This window comes from Meles meles, chromosome 1, assembly GCF_922984935.1.
Source record: "Meles meles chromosome 1, mMelMel3.1 paternal haplotype, whole genome shotgun sequence".
Lineage (NCBI taxonomy): Eukaryota > Metazoa > Chordata > Mammalia > Carnivora > Mustelidae > Meles > Meles meles.
This window is the reverse complement of record NC_060066.1, coordinates 182,681,387-182,704,168: the sequence shown is the minus strand read 5'-3', so window position 1 is coordinate 182,704,168 and position 22,782 is coordinate 182,681,387. Positions and strand designations below refer to the sequence as shown.

The window sequence follows — 22,782 nt, the reverse complement described above, 5'->3', positions numbered from 1 at the left end:
TGCCAGGCCTTCCACTGTGTTCCATGCAGGTGGTTCCTGCGTCTTTCTTGAGACACTCCTGGCCTTCAGCAATGGGCAGAGCACTCGCTGTCTCCAGATCAGCGTTCTCTCTCATGGACTGCTCCTTCCAGCCTTCCCTTACCTCCCCAGCTTTGATCCCTAAATGCACTCTCCCACTGGGCATCCTTCAGGGACACGCCCCTATCACAGAATCCAAACCCAAGCGAGGCATTCGGAGCCTCCGTAATCTGGATGCCTGCCTCTGCCACCTCGCGTTTCACATAACCGCGTGTGGTGCTCTAGGGGACGGCTGGCCCTTCCGAGGGTGCTTTCTCACCACATCCTCCCAAGATCCCTGGCATTTGAGTGGTTCCCATTTGCAGATAAGCAAGATGAGAATCAGATTTTCCATCACTTGCCCAAGGTCACGCAACTTGCCAGTGACCTCTGGGAAAGTGTCTCATTCCAGATCCCGTGCTCTTCCCACTTAGAACCTCTGCGCAGCCTCATCCTTAAACTCAGTGCTGCTGGGTGAGGCAGGGGAGTGGAAGTGTGGTTCCTTCTCTTGGGTTCCAGTCTGTCCGCCTGGCTTTCCTCTTGAGTGCAGTGGTTCACACTCTTCACCCCAGGGGCTTGGTAGTCACGTTTGCAAGACAATGGGTGCTCTTACTGGTTGAAATGCTAAATCTCCCAAAATGAAAGGCCAGCTGGAGAGTATGAGAAGAACAAGGGCTAAATGATTTGATCAGACATCTGTGGGGGCCTCCTGGCATTTGGAGTGTGAGTGCCTTAGAGAAACTAACTATTCTGGCCGGAGGGAGTTGGCGACTGTTAATCTTGGTGGTTTTGACCGCTAACTGCCCCAGAGGTCTCAGCCTGCTGTATGACTCAGAATCCCCAACACTCCCCCTATTCTTCTCTCCCTGGGGTAGTCAGGAGGCCACTGCTAAGGCATTTTAATTTGGTAATAACTTGACCTGGCCCACTGTCCTCGGGGTTGTATGTTCTAAAAGTTACTGTCGCCTTTTAAATGGGGGTTGATTTAGAACTGCTCATCTTCGACATTGGGCTACCTTGCACTCTCATGGGAAGAGCCTTCCCGGCTGGGTTCTGGCTTCCCTGTGCTCCAGCTGGCCAGTGCCCCCTCTTCTCCACGATAGATGACCTGAGTCTGCAGACCTGGGACTCCCCATGGACCTTATTCCTGAGGCATCTTGCCAGAGGTGGACAGTGTAAACCAGACAGAGGAAAGACGTGGCCAAAGCCTTGTCTCTTGTCGTGTGTACGTTTCTGTGGGGCAGTGTGTTTGAGGGGCAACTGCAGTCCTTCTTTCGTCTTCAGAGTGAGACCTTCTGGAACCGAAAAAGAACACAGGAACGGTTACAAGGCAGGCACACAGATGGCAGGGGGTTGGGAGGCACGGGTATGAGGAACTCACGACACCTCGCAGCTTGTCTACACACTTTCAAAGAGCAGTGTGAGGCCTTCTTGACCCTCTTCTCTACCCCTCTCTACCAGCGCTGGCCACTTCCATGGTGCCCGCGGACTCGGCGCTTCCCTGTGTGACGGCGCTTACCATGGTCCGCGCTGTGGTGGTGCCATGTTGGGAGCTCCCGCCCTGCTGTCTGCCACTTCCCTAGCCATAGGATCTTGGATAAGTCTCTTTATCTTTCTGAGCTCCTGTGTAAATTAATAACTAAGAGGACCTACTCAAACGGCTGTTGAAGAACTGAAAAAAAAAAATCTTTCAATCACTGTGCCTAGTCTGAGAGCTTCCTGCAAGGTCATCGATTGTGCTGGAGTTTAAGTTTTGTTTCAGAAATACAGTTGGTTACATAAGCAAATACTGTTACGTAAATTCTCTTGTTAAACCTTTGACTCTCCTTTGCCTACCAAATAAAGTCTCGGGCGCTGGCTTAGCGCCGGGCATTTGCATCTGCATTTCTGGCTTCACATTTCATTGGTAGGAAAGGGTATATTTAAAAAAAAAAAAAAAGTAGATTTCTGGAAGAAATTGCACGTGGATATAGCTGAGTTTGTCTAAATTCAGTGAGCAGTTACTCTGTGCCAGGCCCTGGGCTAGCCCATAGGGGCACACGAGTGAATCACACATGACACACGCTAGCGGTGGCATCATCGTTCCTGGCTCTCCAGTCCAGGCGCCAGCGCCAGCTCCCTTCCCCCCAGACCTGCCCCACCCAGTTCCTGCAGAAGGCAGCCCCGAGGGGAGACTTACCATGGGGCCCCAGCTCGGTGGAGCAGCTGGGCATCAGTGTGTTGGCAGCGGGCCCAAGGGTGGAGGCGGGGTGGGGGAGGTGTTGTTGGGCCTGGGAACTGGCAGCCCGCCAGCGCTCTCTCAGGTGCCCCAGCACGCAGGGCCTCCAGCCTCGCAGCCACTGAATGTGTCCCGTTCTTCCACTGTGGTTTTCTCGGGACTGCACTGGCAAGAATTTTTGGTGGCGGGGCAGTGACTCCAGCCCCACGGGGAACACATAAGGACATTGAAGCCCAAAGATATGAAGGGATTTGATTGTAGTTGCCGCCACAAAACCAGAGCTAGGACACACAAGTCCTCTGAAAAATATCCCGCAGATATTCAGCAAACACTCTGGGTTGTGGGCTCCTGAGATCGTCTCGTTTCCGGTACAAGTTCGTGAGACTGTGGCAGAGTCATGTTGCTCTGTCAGAAAATTAACAGACATCTTCTGTGGGCCCCTCTCTTCACAAGGGACTGGAGATGCAGGGTTAAATCAGACTCCAGCCTTGGGAATTCACAGCATAATGAGGGAGATGTACTCCCAGCAATTCTAGTATAATACAGCATATAATGTGGGTGGCAGGGGGACGGACCGTGGGGCATAGGGAAGGCACTTAGCCCAACCTGGGGGTCAGGGGATTACTCCCAGTGGAGTGGAGACCTGAACTTAGTTGTGAAGGACCAAGTAGGTGTAGCCAGATGGAAAGGGGCAAGGAAGAACATTCCAAGCACAGAGAATAGGAGAGCAGGAGAGCATCTACAACTAAACATCTGATCATGATGTAGCCCCAACAGATACTTGGCTTTAGGATACTGAGAGTGGTTCCCGCTGGCTGGGTCCTAGTATGTCTGTGTGGAGAGAATAGAGGCAGGCGTGGCTGGCGTGTTGAGCCCCACAATGAAGCCTAAGAGGTCAGTGCCTGTGACTGTCAAAGCCCGGACCACTCTTCCCCTAGGTCTTGGAACTCTACTTGCCCAGCCGGGGAGCCTGGATGGAGTTCCTGCTTTCCTTGGTATTAAGCTTGCTGCAAAGAATCTGTGCAAAACCCAGTGAGTTCCTTTTACCAAATTCTGTAAGAGGGGCATTGCTAATTTATTTATTCCTTTAGGGCTTTGGGTTTAGGATTTCACCCTCCCCCCACCCCATCCCCCAGAAGTGTTGGTGTAGAAAAGGGGCTGAAACCCTGATTGCTGAGAATGAAGCTTTATTCAAGGTTTTAAAAAACCTACAGCTCTTCAAGAACGTATACCCCACTGATTGCTGAGTGCCTGGCAAATTGTGACTTTCCTTCTCTTCCCATAGGCCTGCTGAGTTAGCTACCAAGTACGCAAACTTTTCAGAAGGAGCTTGCAAGCCTGGCTATGCTTCAGCCCTGATGACTGCCATCTTTCCCCGGTAAGTGCTCCCCTTTCTTCCCGCAGCCCAGGATGTGCTCTGAGAATGTGAGATTCTGTTGTAGCTCACCTCTGTGTCCTAGAGTCTGTGGGTACCTGGAAAGGGCTTGTTTGGGTGGTTCCTATGCCAATCCTACTCTCTGCCCTTGCTATACCTTACCCACATCCTGCCTCTGGGAGCTTACACCTGCCAGCACAACCTGTCTCTGTGGAGGGGAGGGAGCGGGTTGAACCTTCATGGCTGCTCCTTGGAAGCCGGGTACCCAGTGGCAGCCAGACAAGGCTACCCAGCACAGAGGCTCCGAGCCACGTATCAAAACTACGTGACTTCAGGGAAACGTATCCAAATAAAGCAGGGAACAAAGAGGAGTTTCAGAGGCTGGCTGTTCCAGCACCTTCTCTCTTTGTCCATTTTGCATTCTAATGTTCCTGATTTCCTGATACCAGGCTTGCTGAAAGAAACCATGCCAAACCCTGGGAGTTCCTTTTACCACTGCTGGAGGGCCTTGCTTACATATCTGCCTTTTCCTCTTGGGTTTTCTTTCCATGAAGCCGTGGTATAGAGTCAGTACTGACGTGCCAGGGTGGATTTTGCAGTCTGGAGTGCAGGGAGACTATCAGGGTCATTTTGTTCCTTTGGAAAGTTCTTGGAGTGTCTGACTTAGAGTGGCTAGAGGAAAGGCTGCCCAGGACCTCTGGGAGTCGGGTTGTGGCACTTGTGCCACAGGGAGGAGCTCTGGAGGTGGCAATGGCCTCTTGGGGTGTGATCTGTTCACTGTGGGAATGGTTTGCATCCCATCACTGAGCAGGCTGAAGTTAGGGCACACAACGTGCCTGCAGAGGAATGCTGAGAAACAGCTTGCCTGAAAGTAAATCCAGAATATTTAGTTTTTATGCCTTTTTTTTTTTTAAGATTTTATTTATTTAGGGGCGTCTGGGTGGCTCAGTGGGTTAAAGCCTCTGCCTTCGGCTCAGGTCATGATCCCAGGGTCCTGGGATCGAGCCCCGCATCAGGCTTTCTGCTCAGCGGGGAGCCTGCTTCCTCCTCTCTCTCTGCCTGCTTCTCTGCCTCATTGTGATCTCTGTCTCTCAAATAAATAAATAAAATCTTAAAAAAAAAAAAGATTTTATTTATTTATTTGAGAAAGAGCATGCACATGCATGAGTTGGGGGGAGGGGCAGAGGGAGAAGCACAAGCAGACTTCCCCCTGAGCAGAGAGCCCAATGCGGGGCTCCATCCCAGGACCTTGAGATCATGATCTGAGCCGAAGGCAGATGCTTAACTGACTGAGCCACCCATGCACCCCGCTCCTTTTCTTTTTCTAATGTGAGCAACCCAAGCTTGCCTCCTTGTCTAAAACAGGGGCTCTGCTGGCTGAGTATCTGGTGTCCAGATGGAAATCTCTTTGTCCAGGGTATACCTTCTGAGTTTATTCCAAACAATGTTTTTCCCCCAGGTATTTATTGGGCACCTCTAAAGTGTCTGGTGCTATGTTCCATATTCTTTTTTTTTTTTTTTTTAAAGATTTTATTTATTTATTTGACGGAGAGAGAGATCACAAGCAGGCAGAGAGGCAGGCACCACTGAGCCACCCAGGCGCCCCTATGTTCCATATTCTTATAAATGTTTTTGTAGGCTTACTTGACTCGGTCTGCTGGGCCAGACACCCGTGAGTTTTTCTTGACCTGGATATAGGTGTGGTTTATCTTTTTTTTTTTTTTTTTAACTTTTTCTAATTGAAAGTAATACAAGCATATGGTTAAAGAAATAATAACTGAAAATGTGCAAAAGGGTATATACTCCTGCTTCACATCCCTGCCCCAGAGACAGCCAGGGGTACCATAAATAGAGCATCATGTTTATTGTTTTGTGTCTTGCTTTTTGCTCCTAACAATGTATGTTAGAGGTTATCCTCTTACCAGCATATATGGTACTCTTATTTGTATGATTGCATAACATACGATTGTATGGCTATATCATAATTTTTTAAAAAGTAAGATTTATTGAAGTTTAATTTACATGCAGTAAAGTTGACATTTTGATGTAGTTATAGGGGTTTTGATAAATGCATACGTTTGAGCAACCACCACAACAGTCCACTAGAACATTTCCAACATCAGCCCCTGAAATTTCCCTTGACTGCTTTGTAGTTAACCCTTCCCCTAACCGCCAGACCCTAACAACCGCTGATCAGTTTTCTGTTCCTGGAGTATCTCCAGAATGTATATTAATGGAATCACATAGTGGAAAGCCTTTTGACGGTGCCTCTTTCATTTGGTATAATGTATTTGAGATTCACGTGTGAGTTGTGTGTATCATTTGTTCCTTTTTATTGCTAAATGGCATTCTGTTGTATGGATGTAATATAGTGTGTTCATCTGCTCACTAGGCAAAAGACATTGGGGTAAGTTCTAGTTTGGAGTGATTATAATGAAAGCCACTAGAAACATTTGTATACAGGGTATATGTTTAACTCTATAGGAGATTGCCAAACTGTTTTCCAAATTGACTGTGCTGTTTTGCTTTCCTGCCATCAATGTTGAAGAGTTCCGGTTGCTCCACATCTCTGCCATCAGTGTTTGAGTTGTAGCTATTCTAATTTATAGTGATACCTGACTGTGATTTTAATTTGTAGTCTACTAATGAGTAATGATACTCAGTTTCATTTTCATGTGCTTATTTGGCATTCTTTTTTTTTTTTTTTAAGATTTTTTATTTATGTGACAGAGAGAGCGATCACAAGTAGGCAGAGAGGCAGGCAGAGAGAAGAGGGGAAGTAGGCTCTCCGCTGAGCAGAGAGCCCGATGCGGGGCTTGATCCCAGGACCCTGGGATCATGACCTGAGCTGAAGGCAGAGGCTTAACCCACTGAGCCACCCAGGTGCCGTGGCATTCTTTTTTTTTTTTAATAGATTTTATTTTATTTTATTTCAGTGTTCCAAAATTCATTGTTTGTGCACCACACCCAGTGCCCTCCTTAATATCCACCACCAGGCTCACCCAAGCCCCCATTTCCCTCCCCTCCAAAACCCTCAGTTTGTTTCTCAGACTCCACAGTCTCTCATGGTTTGTCTCCCCTTCCTATTTCCCTCACTCACTTCTCTCCTTCTCCCAGTGCCCTCCGTGTTATTCCTTATGTTCCACAGGTAAGCAAAACCATGTGATAATTGACTCTCTCTGCTTGACTTATTTCATTCAGCATAATCTCTTCCAGTCCCGTCCATGTTGATACAAAAGTTGGGTATTCATCCTTTCTGATGTTTGGCATTCTTTTATCTTTGAGGATTTGTCCAAATCTCTTTTTTTAAATTGGTTGTCTTCCTATTGAATTGTAAGGCAACTTTACATATTGTGGATAGAAGACCTCTGTCAAGTGATTTGCAAATATTTTCTTCCTGGCTTGTCTTTTTATTCTCTTAATAATGTCTTTTACAGAGCAGAAATTTTTAATAATGATGAAGTCCAGTTTATCAAGTTTTGTTTTTTTTATTTTTTAAGATTTATTTATTTATTTGACAGAGAGAGAGAGACAGTGAGAGGGGAAACACCAACGGGGAGTGGAAGAGAGAGAAGCAGGCTTCTAGCTGGGCAAGGAGTCCAGTGCGGGGCTTGATCCCAGGATGCCTGGATCATGACCTGAGCCAAAGGCAGATGCTTAACCCTAAGCCACCTAGGTGCCCCTCAGTTGTTTCTTTTTTTCTTTTATGGATTTTGTTTTTAGTATTTTACCTAAGAAATCTTAGTCCAAAGTCAAAGGTCTTTTCCTACGTTTTCTTCTAGATTTTTATAGGTTTAACCCTTACATTTAAGTATGTGACCTGTATCAAGTGAATTTTTATATATAGTTTTGCATATGTACACTCAATTGTTCCAGAGCCATTTGTTGAAGACTAGTCTCTCTTCATTAAATTATGTTGGCATATTTGTTGAAAATGAACAGGCAAGTATATGTGGGTCTCTTTCTGGAATCCTTGTTCCATTCCACAGATGTTTATGTCTGTCTGTCCTTGCACGATATCGCACTAATATAAACTAATATAAACAGTCAGGTCTTCTGTTAATAAAGACAGTTTTATTTCTTCCTTTTCAATCTGGATGCCTCTTTTTCCTTTTTCTGGCCCACTGCAGTGGCTAGAATCTTCAGTACAGTGTTGAACAGAGGAGGTAAGAGTGAGTATACTTGCCTTGTTTCCAGTCTCAGGGGGAAGATCTTTAGTCTTTCACCATTACGGTGTTAGCTGCAGGTTTTTCATAGATAACCTTCCAGATACAGGGAGTTCTCTTCTAGTTCTGGTTTGTTGAGAATGTTTATAATGAATAGTGTTGAATTTTGTCAGATGCTTCTTTTTCTGGATCTTTTGACATGACCATACGGCTTTTTTTTCCTTTAGTCTATTAATATGGTGAATCACAATGATTTGTTCTTCATTGATTGATTTTCGAATGTTAAACCAACCTTCTATTACTAGAATAAACCTCATTTGGCTCTAATGTATTGTTCTTTTTATATATGGCTGGGTTCAGTTTACAAATGTTTTATGAAGGATTTTTGTTCACATAAACAGTCATGTGAAATATTGCTCTTGTAATGTCTTTAGTTTTGGCATCAGGGTAATGCTGACATCATAGGACAAGTGAGAAAAATATTCCTTCATCTTCAGTTTCCTGAAAGTTTTGTGTAGAACTGATAATAATTTTCTTTAAATGATTGATAGGATTTATCAGCAAAGATATCTAGGGAGACCTAGGTTTTGTATTAAGAAAATCCCTTTGGGGGCGCCTGGGTGGCTCAGTGGGTTAAGCCGCTGCCTTCGGCTCAGGTCATGATCTCAGGGTCCTGGGATCGAGTCCTGCATCGGGCTCTCTGCTCAGCAGCGAGCCTGCTTCCCTCTCTCTCTCTCTGTCTGCCTCTCTGTCTACTTGTGATCTCCTTCTGTCAAATAAATAAATAAAATCTTTAAAAAAAAAAAATGCCTTTGGGACATGTGGGCGGCTCAGTTGATTAAGCATCTGACTTTTGGTTTCCACTCAGGGCACGATGTCATGGGTTGTGAGAGCGAGCCCCATGCGGGGCTCTGTATTCATTGGGGAGTCTGCTTCAGATTTTCTCCCTCACCTTCTGCCCCTCCTCCCCTCTCTGTCTCGAATAAATAAATAAATCTTAAAAAAAAAAAAAAGGAAAATTCCTTTGTGGGCAGGTTTTTTAAAGTAAGAATTATATTTCTAAAAAGAAACAAGAATTTAATTTCTTTAATAGATCTAGAACTTTCATATTTCTATTCGGGCTTCCTATTTCTTCTTTAGTAGTTAATGCCTGACAGGGAATTTGTAGATTTCATCTCAGTTGTTAAATATACTGACATGAAATACATAATTTCTCTTTTTTTCCTAGTCTTTGTGGTTAGAGGTTTATCATTTTGATTGATCTTCTCACAGAACTAGCTTTTGGGCTCATTGATTTTTTTCTCTTTTGGTATTTTTCTCACTATAATCATTGTTTTCTACTCTTTATTATTTCATACCTTACAATTATTTGGGGTTTAATTTATTCCTTGTTTCTTGAGATAGAAGATTAGACCACTGATTTGATTCCTTGATTTCATGCTACAAATTTTTCTCTATATGCTATATCAGCTGGGATGCCTGGGTGGCTCAGTCGGTTAAGTATCTGCTTTTGGCTCAGGTCATGATTTCAGGGTCCTGGGATGGAGCCCCACATCAGGCTCCCTGCTCAGCAGAGAGTCTGCTTGTCCCTCTCCCTCTGCCCCTCCCTCCAGCTTGTGCTCTTTCTCTGTTTTCTCTCAAATGAATAAAGTCTTTTTAAAAAACTATCAGTTACATCCCACAAATTTTGATATTGTATTCTTATTTTCATTGAGTTAAAGATATTTTCTAACTTCACTTGTGATTTCTACTTTGACCCATGGGTTCTTTTGACATTTTGCTTAATTTCCAAATATTTGAGGATGTTGCAAACATCTTTTTGTTGCAGATATCTGGCTTATTTTTTTCAGATCAGAGAATATTTTTTGTATAATTTTAATACTTTTAAGTTGATTGAGACCTGAGTCGTGGGATAAAATGTGTACCATTTTGGTGATGGTTGCGATCAAAAAACAGAGAGAGAGAGGGCGCCTGGGTGGCTCAGTGGGTTAAGCCGCTCCCTTCGGCTCAGGTCATGATCTCAGGGTCCTGGGATCGAGTCCCGCATCGGGCTCTCTGCTCAGCAGCGAGCCTGCTTCCCTCTCTCTCTCTCTGCCTGCCTTTCTGTCTGCTTGTGATCTCTCTCTGTCAAATAAATAAATAAAATCTTTAAAAAAAAAAAAAAAAGAGAGAGAGAGAGAGAAAATAACAAGTGTTGACAGAGATATAGGGAAATTGGAACCCTTGTACACTGTTGGCCAGAATGTAAAATAGTGCAGCCACTATGGAAACACTGTGATAATTCCTTTAAAAAATTGAAAATGGAGTGACTCTGTGACCCAACAATTCCATTTCTGGATATACACTCAAAAGAAATGAAAGCAGGGTCAAGCTGGTATTTGTACACCCATGTTCAGAGCAGCATTATTTTACAATAGCCAAAGCAATCCAAGTGTCTATCTAGAGAGATGGAAGGATAAACAAAATATGATATAGTCATACAGTGGAACATTATTCAACCTTAAAAAGGAAGGAAATTTTAAGATGCTACAACATGTGTGAGCCTTAAGGACATTATGCTAAGTGAAATAAGCCAGTTATAGAAAGGAAAATACATTTGGTTCCACTTATATGAAGTACATAGAGTAGTCAAATTTGTAGAGACAGAAAACAGATTCATGGTTACCAGGGGTTGGGGGGAGGGGAAATGGGAAGTTGCTTAGTGGATGTAGAATTTCCGTTTTGGAAGATGAAAAGAGTTCCGGAGACTGGTTGCATAATGTGTATGTATGTACTGTCATACTATGGAATTGTATACTCAAAAATGTTTACGATGTGGGGCATCTTGCATGCAGCTCTTGATCTTGGGGTCATGAGTTTGAGCCCCATGTTGGACATAGAGCTTACTTTAAAAAAATGTTTAAGATGGGGGCACCTGGGTGACTTAGATAGTTAAGTGCCTGACTCTTGATTTTGGCTTGGGTCATGATCTCAGGGTCCTGGGTTCGAGCCCTGCATCAGGTTCCATGCTCAGAAGGGAGGCTGCTTGAGGATTCTGTCTCTGCCTCTCCTTCTGTCTCTCCCTGTGCTTACATGATCTCTCTCTCAAATAAATAAATCTTTAAAAAAGAGTTTAAGGGGCGCCTGGGTGGCTCAGTGGGTTAAGCCTCTGCTTCGGCCTAGATCATGATCTCAGGGTCCTGGGATCGAGCCCCGCATCGGGTTCTCTGCCCAGCAGGGAGCCTGCTTCCCTCACCCTGCCTGCCTCTCTGTATACTTGTGATTTCTCTCTCTATCAAATAAATAAATAAAATCTTTAAAAAAAAAGTTTAAGATGGTAAACTTTATGTTATGTGTATGTTACCACAATTTTTAAGTGATCTCTACACCCAAGGTAGGGCTTGAACTCACAGCCCTGAGATCAAGGCTCAGTTGCATGCTGTACCCACTGAGCCAGCCAGGTGCCCCCAATTTAAAAAAAAATTTTAATGAGAGGGAGATCTATTATAGTTATCCACAAACTTTTTTTTACTGTGGGTCTTTCTTCCTTTGTATAGATACATATTTCCATAGGGTTTCCCTTTTTATCTGCCTGAAGAACTTCTTATAATGATTCCTATGAGTCAGATTTCATGGCAATGCAGTCTTTCAGCTTTAGTTTCGCTGATAAAGTCTTTATTTTACATTAAGGTTTTTCTCTTTTCAAAGATTTTATTTATTTGTCAGAGAGAGAGGGAGAGAGCACAAGAGGGAGTGGGCAGGCAGAGGAAGAAGCAGGCTCCCCGCTGAGCAGAGAGCCCAACACGGGGCTCAATCCCAGGACCCTGGGATCATGACCTGTGTCGAAAGCAGACGTTTAACCCACTAAGCCACCCAGGTAACCCTTACATTAAGTTTTGAAAGTTTTGTTTTGTTTTTTTTTGTTTTTTTTTTTTTGGTGAGGGGGGCAGGGGACTGACAATATAATTCTAGGTTGAGCGTTTCACACACACCAATTACTTTGAAATTATAACTTCATTTTCTTTTAGCTTGCATAGTTTCTAATGAAAGTCTCTGTCATTCTTATCTAGTTTTACCTCATATGTAATGTCTTTATCTTCCTTTGGCTGCTTTTTGAGATTTTTTTTCTCTTTGTCACTGATTTTCAGCAATTTGATTATGATATGCCCTGTTATGGTTTTCTTTAGTTTGGGACTTTTTCTCAGCTCCTTGGACCTATGGGTTCATAGTCACTGGTTTTTTAAAGATCAAATTTGGACTTTTTCTTGTCCTTATTTTTTTTTTTTTTTCAAATATTTTTCCTACCCTACCTCTCTTCCCAGGAGTCTAGGGAATCCCACAGGCCACTGATGCCCTTCCCTCACTGCCCCCCAGTCTTATTTCTCTCTGTGCCTCATTTTGGGTAGTCGACATTGCTAAGTCTTCACGTCCACTGAGTTCTCTTTCGTAGTGTCCAGTCAGCTGTTTATCCCATCTGCTGTATTTTCATTCTAGTTACTGAGTTTTTAATCTCTCCAGTTTCATTTAGGTCTTTTTATACCTTCCATTTCATTCCTTGTTATGCTCATGTGTTCTTCTACTTTCTTAAACATGTGGGATATATTTACAATAGCTGTTTTCATATCCTTGTCTGCTAATTCCATCGTCACTGTCATTTCCGGAATGGTTCCTATTGATGATTTCCCTCCTGGTTATGGCCCTTTTCGGCTCTTTGTATTCCTTGCCCCACATCAAATTACCTGCCTGGTAATTTTTTATTAGATTCCAGACATTGCAAAGTTTACATTTTTCTGCGATAGATTTTTGTTTTATTCTTTTAAAGAGTGCTTGAATTTTGCTTGGGCATGTGGCTGAGTTACTTGGAATCGGTTTTAGCCCTTTGAGGCTTGCTTTTAACACTGTTAGTGCAGGTCATGAGCAGTCTTTTGTCTGGGGCTAATTTATCCCCATTTCTAATGTTGTACCATTCTGAGGACTCAGCCCCGTGCCTTGTGCTTTATGAAGTATTTCCACTCTGATTTATTTCCACTCAGGTTTGTGTAAAGACTAACAATTCCCGGGGCGCCTGGGTGGCTCAGTGGATTAAGCCGCTGCCTTCGGCTCAGGTCATGATCTCAGGGTCCTGGGATCGAGCCCCACATCGGGCTCTCTGCTCCATGGGGAGCCTGCTTCCTCCTCTCTCTCTGCCTGCCTCTCTGCCTACTTGTGATTTCTCTCTGTCAAATAAATAAATAAAATCTTTAAAAAAAAAAAAAAGACTAACAATTCCCAGCCCTGTATGGACATCAGGAACTGTTTGGTCTACTGCTTCCTGGTGGTCTTTTCTCAGCCTCAGATTTTCCTCTCATATATATACACAGAGAAGTGCTTGGCTAAAGATCTGAGGGGACCCCTTCGCAGATCTCTAGAGCTTTCTGTGGAACTCTGTCCTCTATATTGGTCTTCTCCACAAGTTCTAGCCCTTTGGTCTTTTAAATTGTGGCTTGTTTTCTGAACTCTGAAAGACCACTGGGCTCTCTTTGGGTTCCTCCTCCCTGTACTGGTCTGAAAACTGTTTTTTATTGTTGTTGTTGTTTGTTTGTTTTTCACATAGTTTGACTTGTTTCCTTGTTGTTTAAGGTAAGAGGTTAAATCTCATCCCTGTTATTCCATCATGGCTAGAAACAGGAGTACCTTATTCTGTTTTATGTGGCATTTCATTGTATAGATATACAGTAGTTTAATTAGGTGATTCCCTATTGATGGACTTTTAGGCATTTTCTAATCTTTATTACACATATTATTACATCATTGAATAACCTTTTCTGTACATCATTTCCTACACATGTGAGGTCGTCCAGAATAAAGAAAAATATTTCTGGATCACAATTACAGGCATTTGCAACTTTGAAAGTTACTGGCAAATTGCCTTCAGTAAGCAGTTTTTGAATTTACGTCCATACATTGTGGTCTGTGAAGGTGTCTTCCTCTGTGCTTTCTTCTAGTCCTTTTATACCTTTATTATTTATATTTGAATTAACCCGTCAGGGTTTTTGTTGTGGGTGTTTTGTGTTGTTTCGGTGTTAGGAGTGATCCCTGGTGTTGTAACTTGGGTTTATGTTCTTTTTTTCCTTGTGGGTAGCTAGCATTTCTTGATAACTTTGACCAAATGTACTAAGTAAAAATCCGGATTTTGATTTTTATAGCATCAACTTTTTTAAAAATTTTTTTGAGCTAGAGAACAAGAGAACGAGCACAAGCAGGGGGCAGAGGGAGTGGGAGAAGCGGGCTCCTCACTGAGCAAGGAACCCAGCGTGGGGCCTGATCCCAGGACCCCACGGTTGTGACCTGAGCTGAAGACAGACGCTTAACCAAGTGAGCCACCTGGGTGCTGCTATGCCATCAACAGTTGACACAGAAGGTCTTAATGGAGTTTTTTTTTTTTTTTTTTAAGATTTTTATTTATTTATTTATTCAGTTGACAGAGATCACAAGTAAGCAGAGAGGCAGGCAGAGAGAGAGAGGGGTAAGCAGGCTCATAGCAGAGCAGGTAGCCTGATGCAGGGCTCGATCCCAGGACCCCGAGATCATGACCTGAGCCGAAGGCAGAGCCTTTTACCCACTGAGCCACCCAGGTGCCCTCTTAATGCAGTTTTGAAGTGGTAGTTTTGACACAGTCTAAACCATTAAATCTTTATGTTTGTTTGTTTGTTTTTAAACCAAGTGCTGTGTGAAACCTACATTCTTAGTCTGTTCCTAAGCCTTATTTCTCCCAGAGCCCATCCAGTCACTGACTCCCACACCCGGATACATATGGAGGAGCAGGCGATGGAAATGGATGTGCCAGCCTGTTCTGCCTACAGAGTCCTGCTTCTCAGGAAAGCCAGCCTGTTCCCTCATAACCCTTTGTGCTGTCTGCTAGGAAGTCTTCCTTTCTTTCCCTGAGACTTGCCTGCCTGGAGACATCTTCTGCTAATGAGAGAGACAGGGAAGAGGGGGAGCCCTCAGGAAATGGAGAAACCGAGGGTATGAGGGTTGTGGTACAATACTCTTCTAATGGAAAGAGTGAAGAGAATAATTATTTTGATGTAGAAGAATTATTTTGACATATACTAATACATGAAAGATTGGAAAGAGATGAGATGAGACAGAAAGTTCTCACAGCTTTCTCACTTAACATACTGTGGGATCTTGGAAAAGTCTGAGTATTACTTATCTCATTAAGTCAAGAGAATGAAATGAGATGTGTCTTAGGGGTATAAATGTTGATCATTCCAGAAAATTTTCATGTTAGACGCTTACTAAGTGAATTCCCACTTTCTCAAAGACTTTTATCATGATCAGATAAGTTTTTATCAGGAAGGAAGATCCCAGAATAGATGATGATAAACATTTAAAACGTAGGTTTTAGGAGCAGGGTAGGGAATGTATGTTTTTAAAGCAAAAAGTGTAACTGATGAAACTTGGCACACCCTAGTTTCCTGGCAATCCTTTATTACGTATGTTTGAGTCACCTTTTCTGCTTTGGTGAAAGGTTTTTTGTTTTTTGTTTTTTTAATTTTTACATTTATTTTTGGGAGGCAGAGGGAGAGAAGAATTTTAAGCAGGCTCCACACCCAGCACGGAGCCCGACTCCAGGCTTAATTTCACGATCCTGAGATCACGACTTGAGCCAAAATCAAGAGTCAGACCCTTAACTGACTGAGCCACCCAAGCACCCCTTGGTGAAAGATTTAATATCATGTCTTTTAGATGGTGGCCAATGGAGCCACTCAGCATGGGGAGCGAGCATAGCATCTACAGGCTAAGACTGGGTCAAGTGATCTCAGCAGAAAGCAGAAAGAAGAAGCCAAGTCCAGGCCATGGCCATGCTCCAGTGGCAGTGATAGCTGATGCCTCTTGATGTATCAGATCGTCTGATGAGACCTTGTCCCATCTTTCCTGCTTTAATCCTCCCAACAATATTATGAGATAGGTGTTGTCATTAATCCAGCTGAAAGTATGGGAAGATGGGGGTGGAGAGAATGGATCAGTTTTCTTAAGGTCATGAAGATAGGAAGTGATGAAGCCAAGTATCAAACCCAAGCACTCTGACCACAGAGTCCGCCAGCTTACCTGCCACATGCTGCTTCCTCTCCTAGCTGCTGTCTCATGGACAGGCTGGCTAGTGGCCAAAGTACAGAGGTCTACCTGATGTCTGGTGCTAGCTGATGAGGTACTGGTGTAGAAATCACCCTCTTGCCCGGCTCTACAGAGGAAAACATCACTTCTCTTGAGATCCGCTCTGCTTTTGAAAGACCAAGTTGCCTGGTATCTATCTGTGACTGTGTGTATCTGTGATTTTCATACCATTAAGGAATTATTGCCATGGTCCATGCTGGCTGAATGCCCAAGAGTGTAGGGATGGCCTTTGAAACCTTGCTGAGCTCTCTGAAGCAGGAAGTCTGGAATATTGACAGAATCCCAGCTGCATGTTTTGGGGCCCTTGTGTGAGAAGGTACAAGAAGCCTAATGCACGGCCTTCAGCGGTTTTGAAAGTTTGCTGGCTCCTGGCCAGGGTACCTGGGTACCTGGTATCCCCACATTCCATAGCTCCTCCCTCTCAGCTCTTCCAAAAAGGATCCTTGGGATTCTTACTGCTACAATACCAGGGAGGGATGGTGGGATTGAAAGGCATCCCTGCTAAGCTTTGTCACATACCATAAGTTACATAGGAGAATAGAGCACCATCCGCTTCTACAAAATTATTGTCCTTCCAGACTGGGAGCAAGTTGAACACCCTTCAACCAAGGGTGTACAGAGACTCATTGCAGTTGCTTCTCTACCCCTACCACCTTCCTCCCCGAAATGCTCTTGCTCAGATCACTTGAAATGACTAAGTGACAAATCCAAGGGTAGACCTTCTCTTTTTCTGACCTCTCTGAAGCAGTTGGCATTATTGATCTCTTCCTCCATTTTGAAACTCTATCCTCTTAGTAATCTTTGTCCAAACTCCCTTCCAGTTCTCCTTCTACTTCTCTGATTGTTCCTTCTCAGTCTCTCTTGCAAGCAGCCTTCTTTTCCTATGCCTACCTTTAAGTGCTGATGTCTGCCAGGGCTCCGTTGTGGTCTTCTTCACTTCGTACTTGACCGTGTCAGTTAAAACCCGTGTGCCAATGACTCTCAGCTCCTGACTCTTGACCCAGATACCCAACTCCCTGCTGGACAGCTCCACTTGGATGACTCTCAAGCATCTCAAACTCAGTATGCTCAAGTCCTTGAATTTCCGTTAAAAGCTAATCAGTCCATATTGCCTCTTTCCATGAATGACAGCAGTGTCCACCTGAGAGTGTCACCTGAGCCAGAAATCTGAGAATTCTTCTTTCTCCTTCTCTCAACGAAATGTCCAGTTAGTCATCGTGTCCTGACACTTCTGCCCTCTGTAATATCTCTTCTCTGAGGTCAGTCCCTTCTCCTGTGCCCTGGTTCTTCAACCTCTCCTAGAGCTTCGACCAAAACCCGGGAACCCGGATCTTCATTCTCTTTACTGACTTCTTCATATCCCTGTTTTATCATACTGAAGTCTCTTGTATCCCTTAAAAAATTGCCACATTGGGCATCTGGGTGGCTCAGTTGGTTGGTTTCAGCTCAGGTCATGTCCTCATGGGTTGTGGGATCGAGCCCAGAGTTGGACTTTGTGCTCAGCAGGGAATCTGCTTGAAGATTCTCTCCTTCTACCCCTGCCCGAACTGCTCTCTGTCTCTCTAAAGTAAATAAATCTTAAAAAAAAAAAAAAAGTTGCCACATTGACTCTATTATCCTCTAAACCTAATGGTAATAGCTCCCATTTCATTTGTTCAAGAAATCTTTAATGAGCACCTCCTACGTGCCAGACACTTTTCTAGGTGCTAGAGCTTCAGCATTGTGTACCATACATGAAATCCGTCCCTCAGAGACCTTAGTTTCTGTCTGCAGACATACATAGTCTGTGCGTATAAAAGGTCACGCAGTTTTAGAGGGCTCCTACTATGTGCCGGCCACGGTGCTAAACATTGTATATTCATTATTTCACTTAGTCTTTGCAGTAACCCTTTGGAATAAGTGTTATTAATACCCATTTTACAGGTGAAAAGGCTATAACTTGGCCCAAGTCACAGTCGCACAGAGCTAGGATGCAAACCCACCAGCCCCACCTTATGTCCTGAGTCATGGCCCTGAACCCTGAGCCTGTAGGGGAATGCAGCTTCCTTCCCCCCCCCCCCCCATGGATTTATTTATTTATTTTTTTCCAGCATAACAGTATTCATTGTTTTTGCACAACACCCAGTGCTCCATGCAATACGTGCCCTCCCTATTACCCACCACCTGGTTCCCCCAACCTCCCACCCCCGTCCCTTCAAAATCCTCAGGTTGTTTTTCAGAGTCCATAGTCTCTTATGGTTTGCCTCCCCTTCCAATTTCCCTCAACTTCCTTCTCCTCTCCATCTTGTAGCTTCCTTTTGATTGCAGAGTGTTTTAAATATTTTCAGTGGGTGCCGCTGCAGGGAAATCCCTGGGTGCTGGGCCTTTCTGGGAAGTGCAGAGCGCTCAGTAACTCAGGCTTCTCTGCCTGGTGTCCAAGGGTCTACAGTCCTGTGTGGGCTAGGGAAACTAAGAGCCTGTCTTTGACCTGGACTCCAGTTTGAAGCTGGAAGAGTTGCCATCTGTGTCCTCTTGGTTTCTCTGCTGTCAGTTTTCTCTTCATGTATTCCCCGGTGTCCGTTGTTCTGACTTTGGGGAACCAATCCTTGATCTGCTTTTAAATTAGTCCCACTTCAGGGGCGCCTGTGTTCAGTGATGATGACTCACTCATCAGATGATGAGTTCAGTGGGTTAAGCCTCTGCCTCCAGCTCAGGTCATGATCTCAGGGTCCTGGAATCAAGCCTCACGTCGGGCTCCCTGCTCAGGGGGGAGCCTGCTTCTCCCTCTCCTTCTGCTGCTCCCCTCTTGTGCTTTCTCTCCCTCTCCCATTCTGTCAAATAAATAAATCAAAACTTAAAAAAAAAAAAATTAACACCACTCCTGTGTCAGCCTCCGCCTTCTGCCTCCCCCACCGTTCAAGGAATTCAGCCCCCCAGGCCTCCTGTCCCGCCCTGTACCTTAGAGCTGGGAATTCCGTGTCCTTCCTCTTTGTTCAGTACATTAACCCTTACAGGCAGGTCTGTGGTAGGTGGCCAGAAGTTGTTTTCTGTGGGAAAATCTCCTTCCCTAGATGATCGGGGACTCATTCTTCTTTGCCCTGGTGACTGTTGCAGAAAACCTGCTGGGTTTTTCCGTGGTTCTGAATTCACCTGCTGCTCAGTCTGCTGAGCAGGCCTCAGTCTGCTAACTGCCACGGATGATGTCAGTGTCTTTGTCCTGCTGGGTTCAGGACCTGAGGAGCCATGTCTTGTCCCCTTTCCAGCTTCTCCTCAAGGTAAATGTCAGGCAGAACCCTTGGGTACCAGTCAGGCGGAAGCCTGTTGTGTGCTATGGAATCAAACGTGGTGTGGGTTAGTCTGCAACCAGATTTTTGAGAAATTGACAGTAAAGTTTTAGAAATGTCAGTAGTAACTAGAGTAAGTTTATGTCAGTTAAATCTGAAAATTTAAGAATGGAGCTTATATTTTATATGTGCTTTAATTTTGCTGGTGATTCATTTTATTTATTTTTTAAATTTTTAAATTTTTTTGAAAGATTTTTATTTATTTATTTGACAGACAGAGATCGCAAGTAGGCAGAGAGGCAGGCAGAGAGAGGGGAATGTAGACTTCCTGCAGAGCAGAGAGCCCGATGTGGGGCTCGATCCCAGGACCCTGGGATCATGACCTGAGCTGAAGACAGAGGCTTTAACCCACTGAGCCACCCAGGCGCCCCTTATTTATTTATTTTTAAAAAGATTTTTATTTATAGAGAGAGCGCACGGTAGGAGAGCTAAAAACAGACTCCCCTCTGAGCAGGGAGCCCAACACGGGGTTTGATCCCAGGAGTCCGAGATCATGACCTGAGCCAAAGGAAGATCCTTCACTGAGTGAGCCACCCAGGAGCCCTTATTTTTATTTTTATTTTGTTTTTGTTTTCGTTTTTGTATTTTTAAGTAGGCTCCACTCCCATATGGAGCCCAATGCGGGGCTTGAAGTCATGCCCCGGAGCTCAAGACCGGAGCGGAAATCAAGGGTCAGAGGCTTAACTGACTAAGCTACCCAGGCACCCCCATTTTTATTACACTTTATAAAAGTGTCACTGTGGGACTTGAAGTTTCAAAAACCAAACAAACTGGCCCTTCTTCCCAGGTGGGATGAGAAGCATGGAATGTAGTGCTAAGAGCCCAGGCTTTGGAAGTGAGTGGGGCTGGCCCTCCCTTTCCTCATCTGGACCTCCACGCCTCAAGGTGAAGGGAGCCAGCACACGGACACAGGCACAGATCCGCAGTCTGCGCTCGGAAAGCCGTGAGGACAGAGGGCTGTGGAGGCCCAGAGGAGGTCCACAGGCAGGAGGGGCTGGTGAGAGATGTGGGAGCGGGATCCCTGGGGCGGGTGATCTCTGAGCCATGCCTGGAAGGATGGGGCCTCTGCGGCAGCCTCCTCCCTTGCAGACCCCACGGCAGGCTCTGTGGGGCGGCAGGAGGCCTGGAGGTGCTTAGAAGTGCTGTCCCTGGGGAGAGCAGGCAGGCCGGCCAGCTGCATTCCTGCGGTATTTGAGGATTGATCTTGTCAGATTAGCGGCTTTGCTTTTCTTGGTTGAGGTACAAGATCCCCACGTGGGGAGCTGTGCAGCTCGTGAAGAGCGAAAGCTGGTGAAAGCACAAAACGTGATCCTGGCCCTTCTCCCAAGCCGAGCGGCTCCAGGACTGGAATAGCCCTGCAGGGCTCCGTCTCTCTGTCTCTCCATGTCTCTCCGTCTCTGCAGTGAGAGGGAGGGCTCCCATCTGAGCTCCTCCCATACCCGTCCCAGGGTCCAGGCAGAAGGTGGGCAGAGAGGAGGCTGCTGGCATTTTCTGGATCCGGTCCTGCCCTTCTGACTCTGTCTGCATTTCGGGGAACGGGGATGGTCTCTCTGGGTGACTGGTCTCCTCGGAGAAATAGCCAGAGGGGAAGTGGAGAAGCAGTGCTGAAGCCTGATCTCTGCTGGGGACAGGCAGAACGCCAGCCCACCGTGCCTGCCTTTGGTCCTGAGAGCTTTCTCCTGTCTGCCAGCACCATGCATGGAGTCCAGGTCGAGGCACATGAAGTAGCCCGAGGGAAGCCACAGCCCCACCCAGATAGCACGAGTTCAGTGAACCACTCGGTGGAGAGGTCTGGGCTGGAGGAACAGTTGGGAGGGAGGTGACTCATACATGAACCTCAGAGGGTGGGCGAGATTGTCCCAGATGATGTGGTCTCCGCTGTTGGAGACCCCAATGGGGAAGACACAGGCCTGACCTGTGGCAGCCTCACAAAGGCAAGTTCATTGGCAGCCGGCCCTGTGACCTCTCCATGCCTCTTCTGTTGGCTTGTGTTGGGTCAGATCCACCCTCCTTCCCTGTGTTCCAGGCGCTTAGTCCAGGGAAGTTTCGAGAAGCTTGAAAATGGATGGTTGGAAGAAACAGAAGGACACGTTGCTCAGGCCCTCAAGAAAGAGGGTCTAGGCCAGAGGCCAGCTGCAGAGCTTGCCTAAGAAGCATATGCCCAAATGGAACAAGACCCCCACATGGGGCAAGGCAGTGGTGCCCGGGGTCTGGGCTCTGAAACAGCTCTGTGGAGCCTAGTGATGGTTCCGTGCCTGCTGCCTGCACTGGCCTTGCTTCCATGCTTCCTGCGGTGGCTATGACCGGTGCAGTTCTGGCCAGGTAGAAGGCTGTCTCCACCTGACTCCCTGTCTCCCCGCTCTACTGTCCCGCACACCCCTAGGACCCACAAGGCGGATTAAGGGCAGGACTTGGCCCGCTTTGTGTTTGCCTTTAGGACCCTCTGTCAGCTGCTGCCTATACACCTGGGCCTTTCTTTCCTGCTCAGAAGCTAACGCGTGCACAGCTGCCCCTCAGATCCACGTCCTTTCCCCCTCAGTGGGCTTGGCTCCACTCTTCCCCTGCCCCTGAAGGAGGGTGCGGTGAGAATGACCCCTGGTGCGTTTAGGTCCTGGGAGCCCATGTGTTTCTCCTGATAGAAGGACTCCTTCCTCAGAAGCAGTAACCATTTTTTTTTTTAACATGGCCAGTAGCTTCCTCTGATGGAGCCAGTCCTGCTGGCAGCCTAGTCCTCCTGAGGCTGAATGCAGAGCAGAGCACAGCAAACTGTGCCCAGGGGCTCAAGGCTGTGGCAAAGGACAACTCATCTGAGATTTTTGGGCCTTTGACCCAGCCCAGTCTCCAGCAGCCTCCAGCAGTCTCGGATGTGCATGAAAATGCATTCCTTTACTGCTCAGATTATCAGGAGGAAGCAAAGGGTTTGGGGACTGTAGCCTGGCCAGGGAGAGCTGGCAGCACGGTCACCGCTGCTCAGAAGGTGCAGGGTCAGGAGTGAACCTGGCTTCCTCCATCTGTTTTGTGACTCACACGGAGACTCATGGAAGAGCACTTGCTGAAGGAAGAAAGGACAGACTGCTCTGCTCAGCCCTGCCTCCGGAGCCCCAAGAGCCCTGGAACCCACCCCTGTGAGTAGCAGCTCTGGTCCTTGTGCAGCCATGAGCCCTCTCCAGCTGCAGTCTGGGGGCTTGATGCAGGCAGAGAGAAGGGGGCAGGAACACAGACTCCATGCAGCCCCTACCCTCTCTCTAGCTGGAGGCTGCTCATTTTCTTCCCAGGCCATGACTGCACTGAGCTACTAGCTGTATTTCAGCCTTTTCCTGGGAGTTGGCCTGGATTTTGGGAAGCAGAGAGCTCTGTAGCTGGGATAGCAGCGGTCCGGCCATATTCAGTCTGTCGTGACTTGGCGCTGGGGCGAAGTTGGTTAGGGGCTATGGGGAGGGACGTCTTTGCCACCTGACTTCACCACGGGGCCAGTGATCGCTTGAGGTCGGGGCCCCATCGTCA

The 22,782-nt window shown here is 46.0% G+C and overlaps 1 protein-coding gene across 19 annotated transcripts in view; it reads left to right on the top strand.

Moving 5' to 3' along the window:
- Window positions 1–22,782, top strand: part of ST3GAL3 (ST3 beta-galactoside alpha-2,3-sialyltransferase 3) — a 194,142-nt gene that overhangs the window by 114,507 nt on the left and 56,853 nt on the right. For 14 of the 19 annotated variants that reach the window (XM_046006412.1, XM_046006500.1, XM_046006402.1 and 11 more), the window contains one exon: window positions 3,561–3,653. In XM_046006412.1, the coding sequence (XP_045862368.1) occupies window positions 3,561–3,653 (93 nt within the window). Of the gene's footprint in view, window positions 1–3,560; window positions 3,654–19,048; window positions 19,210–22,782 lie in introns of all 19 variants that reach the window. The other 5 variants (XM_046006488.1, XM_046006466.1, XM_046006479.1 and 2 more) reach the window with 1 other exon arrangement.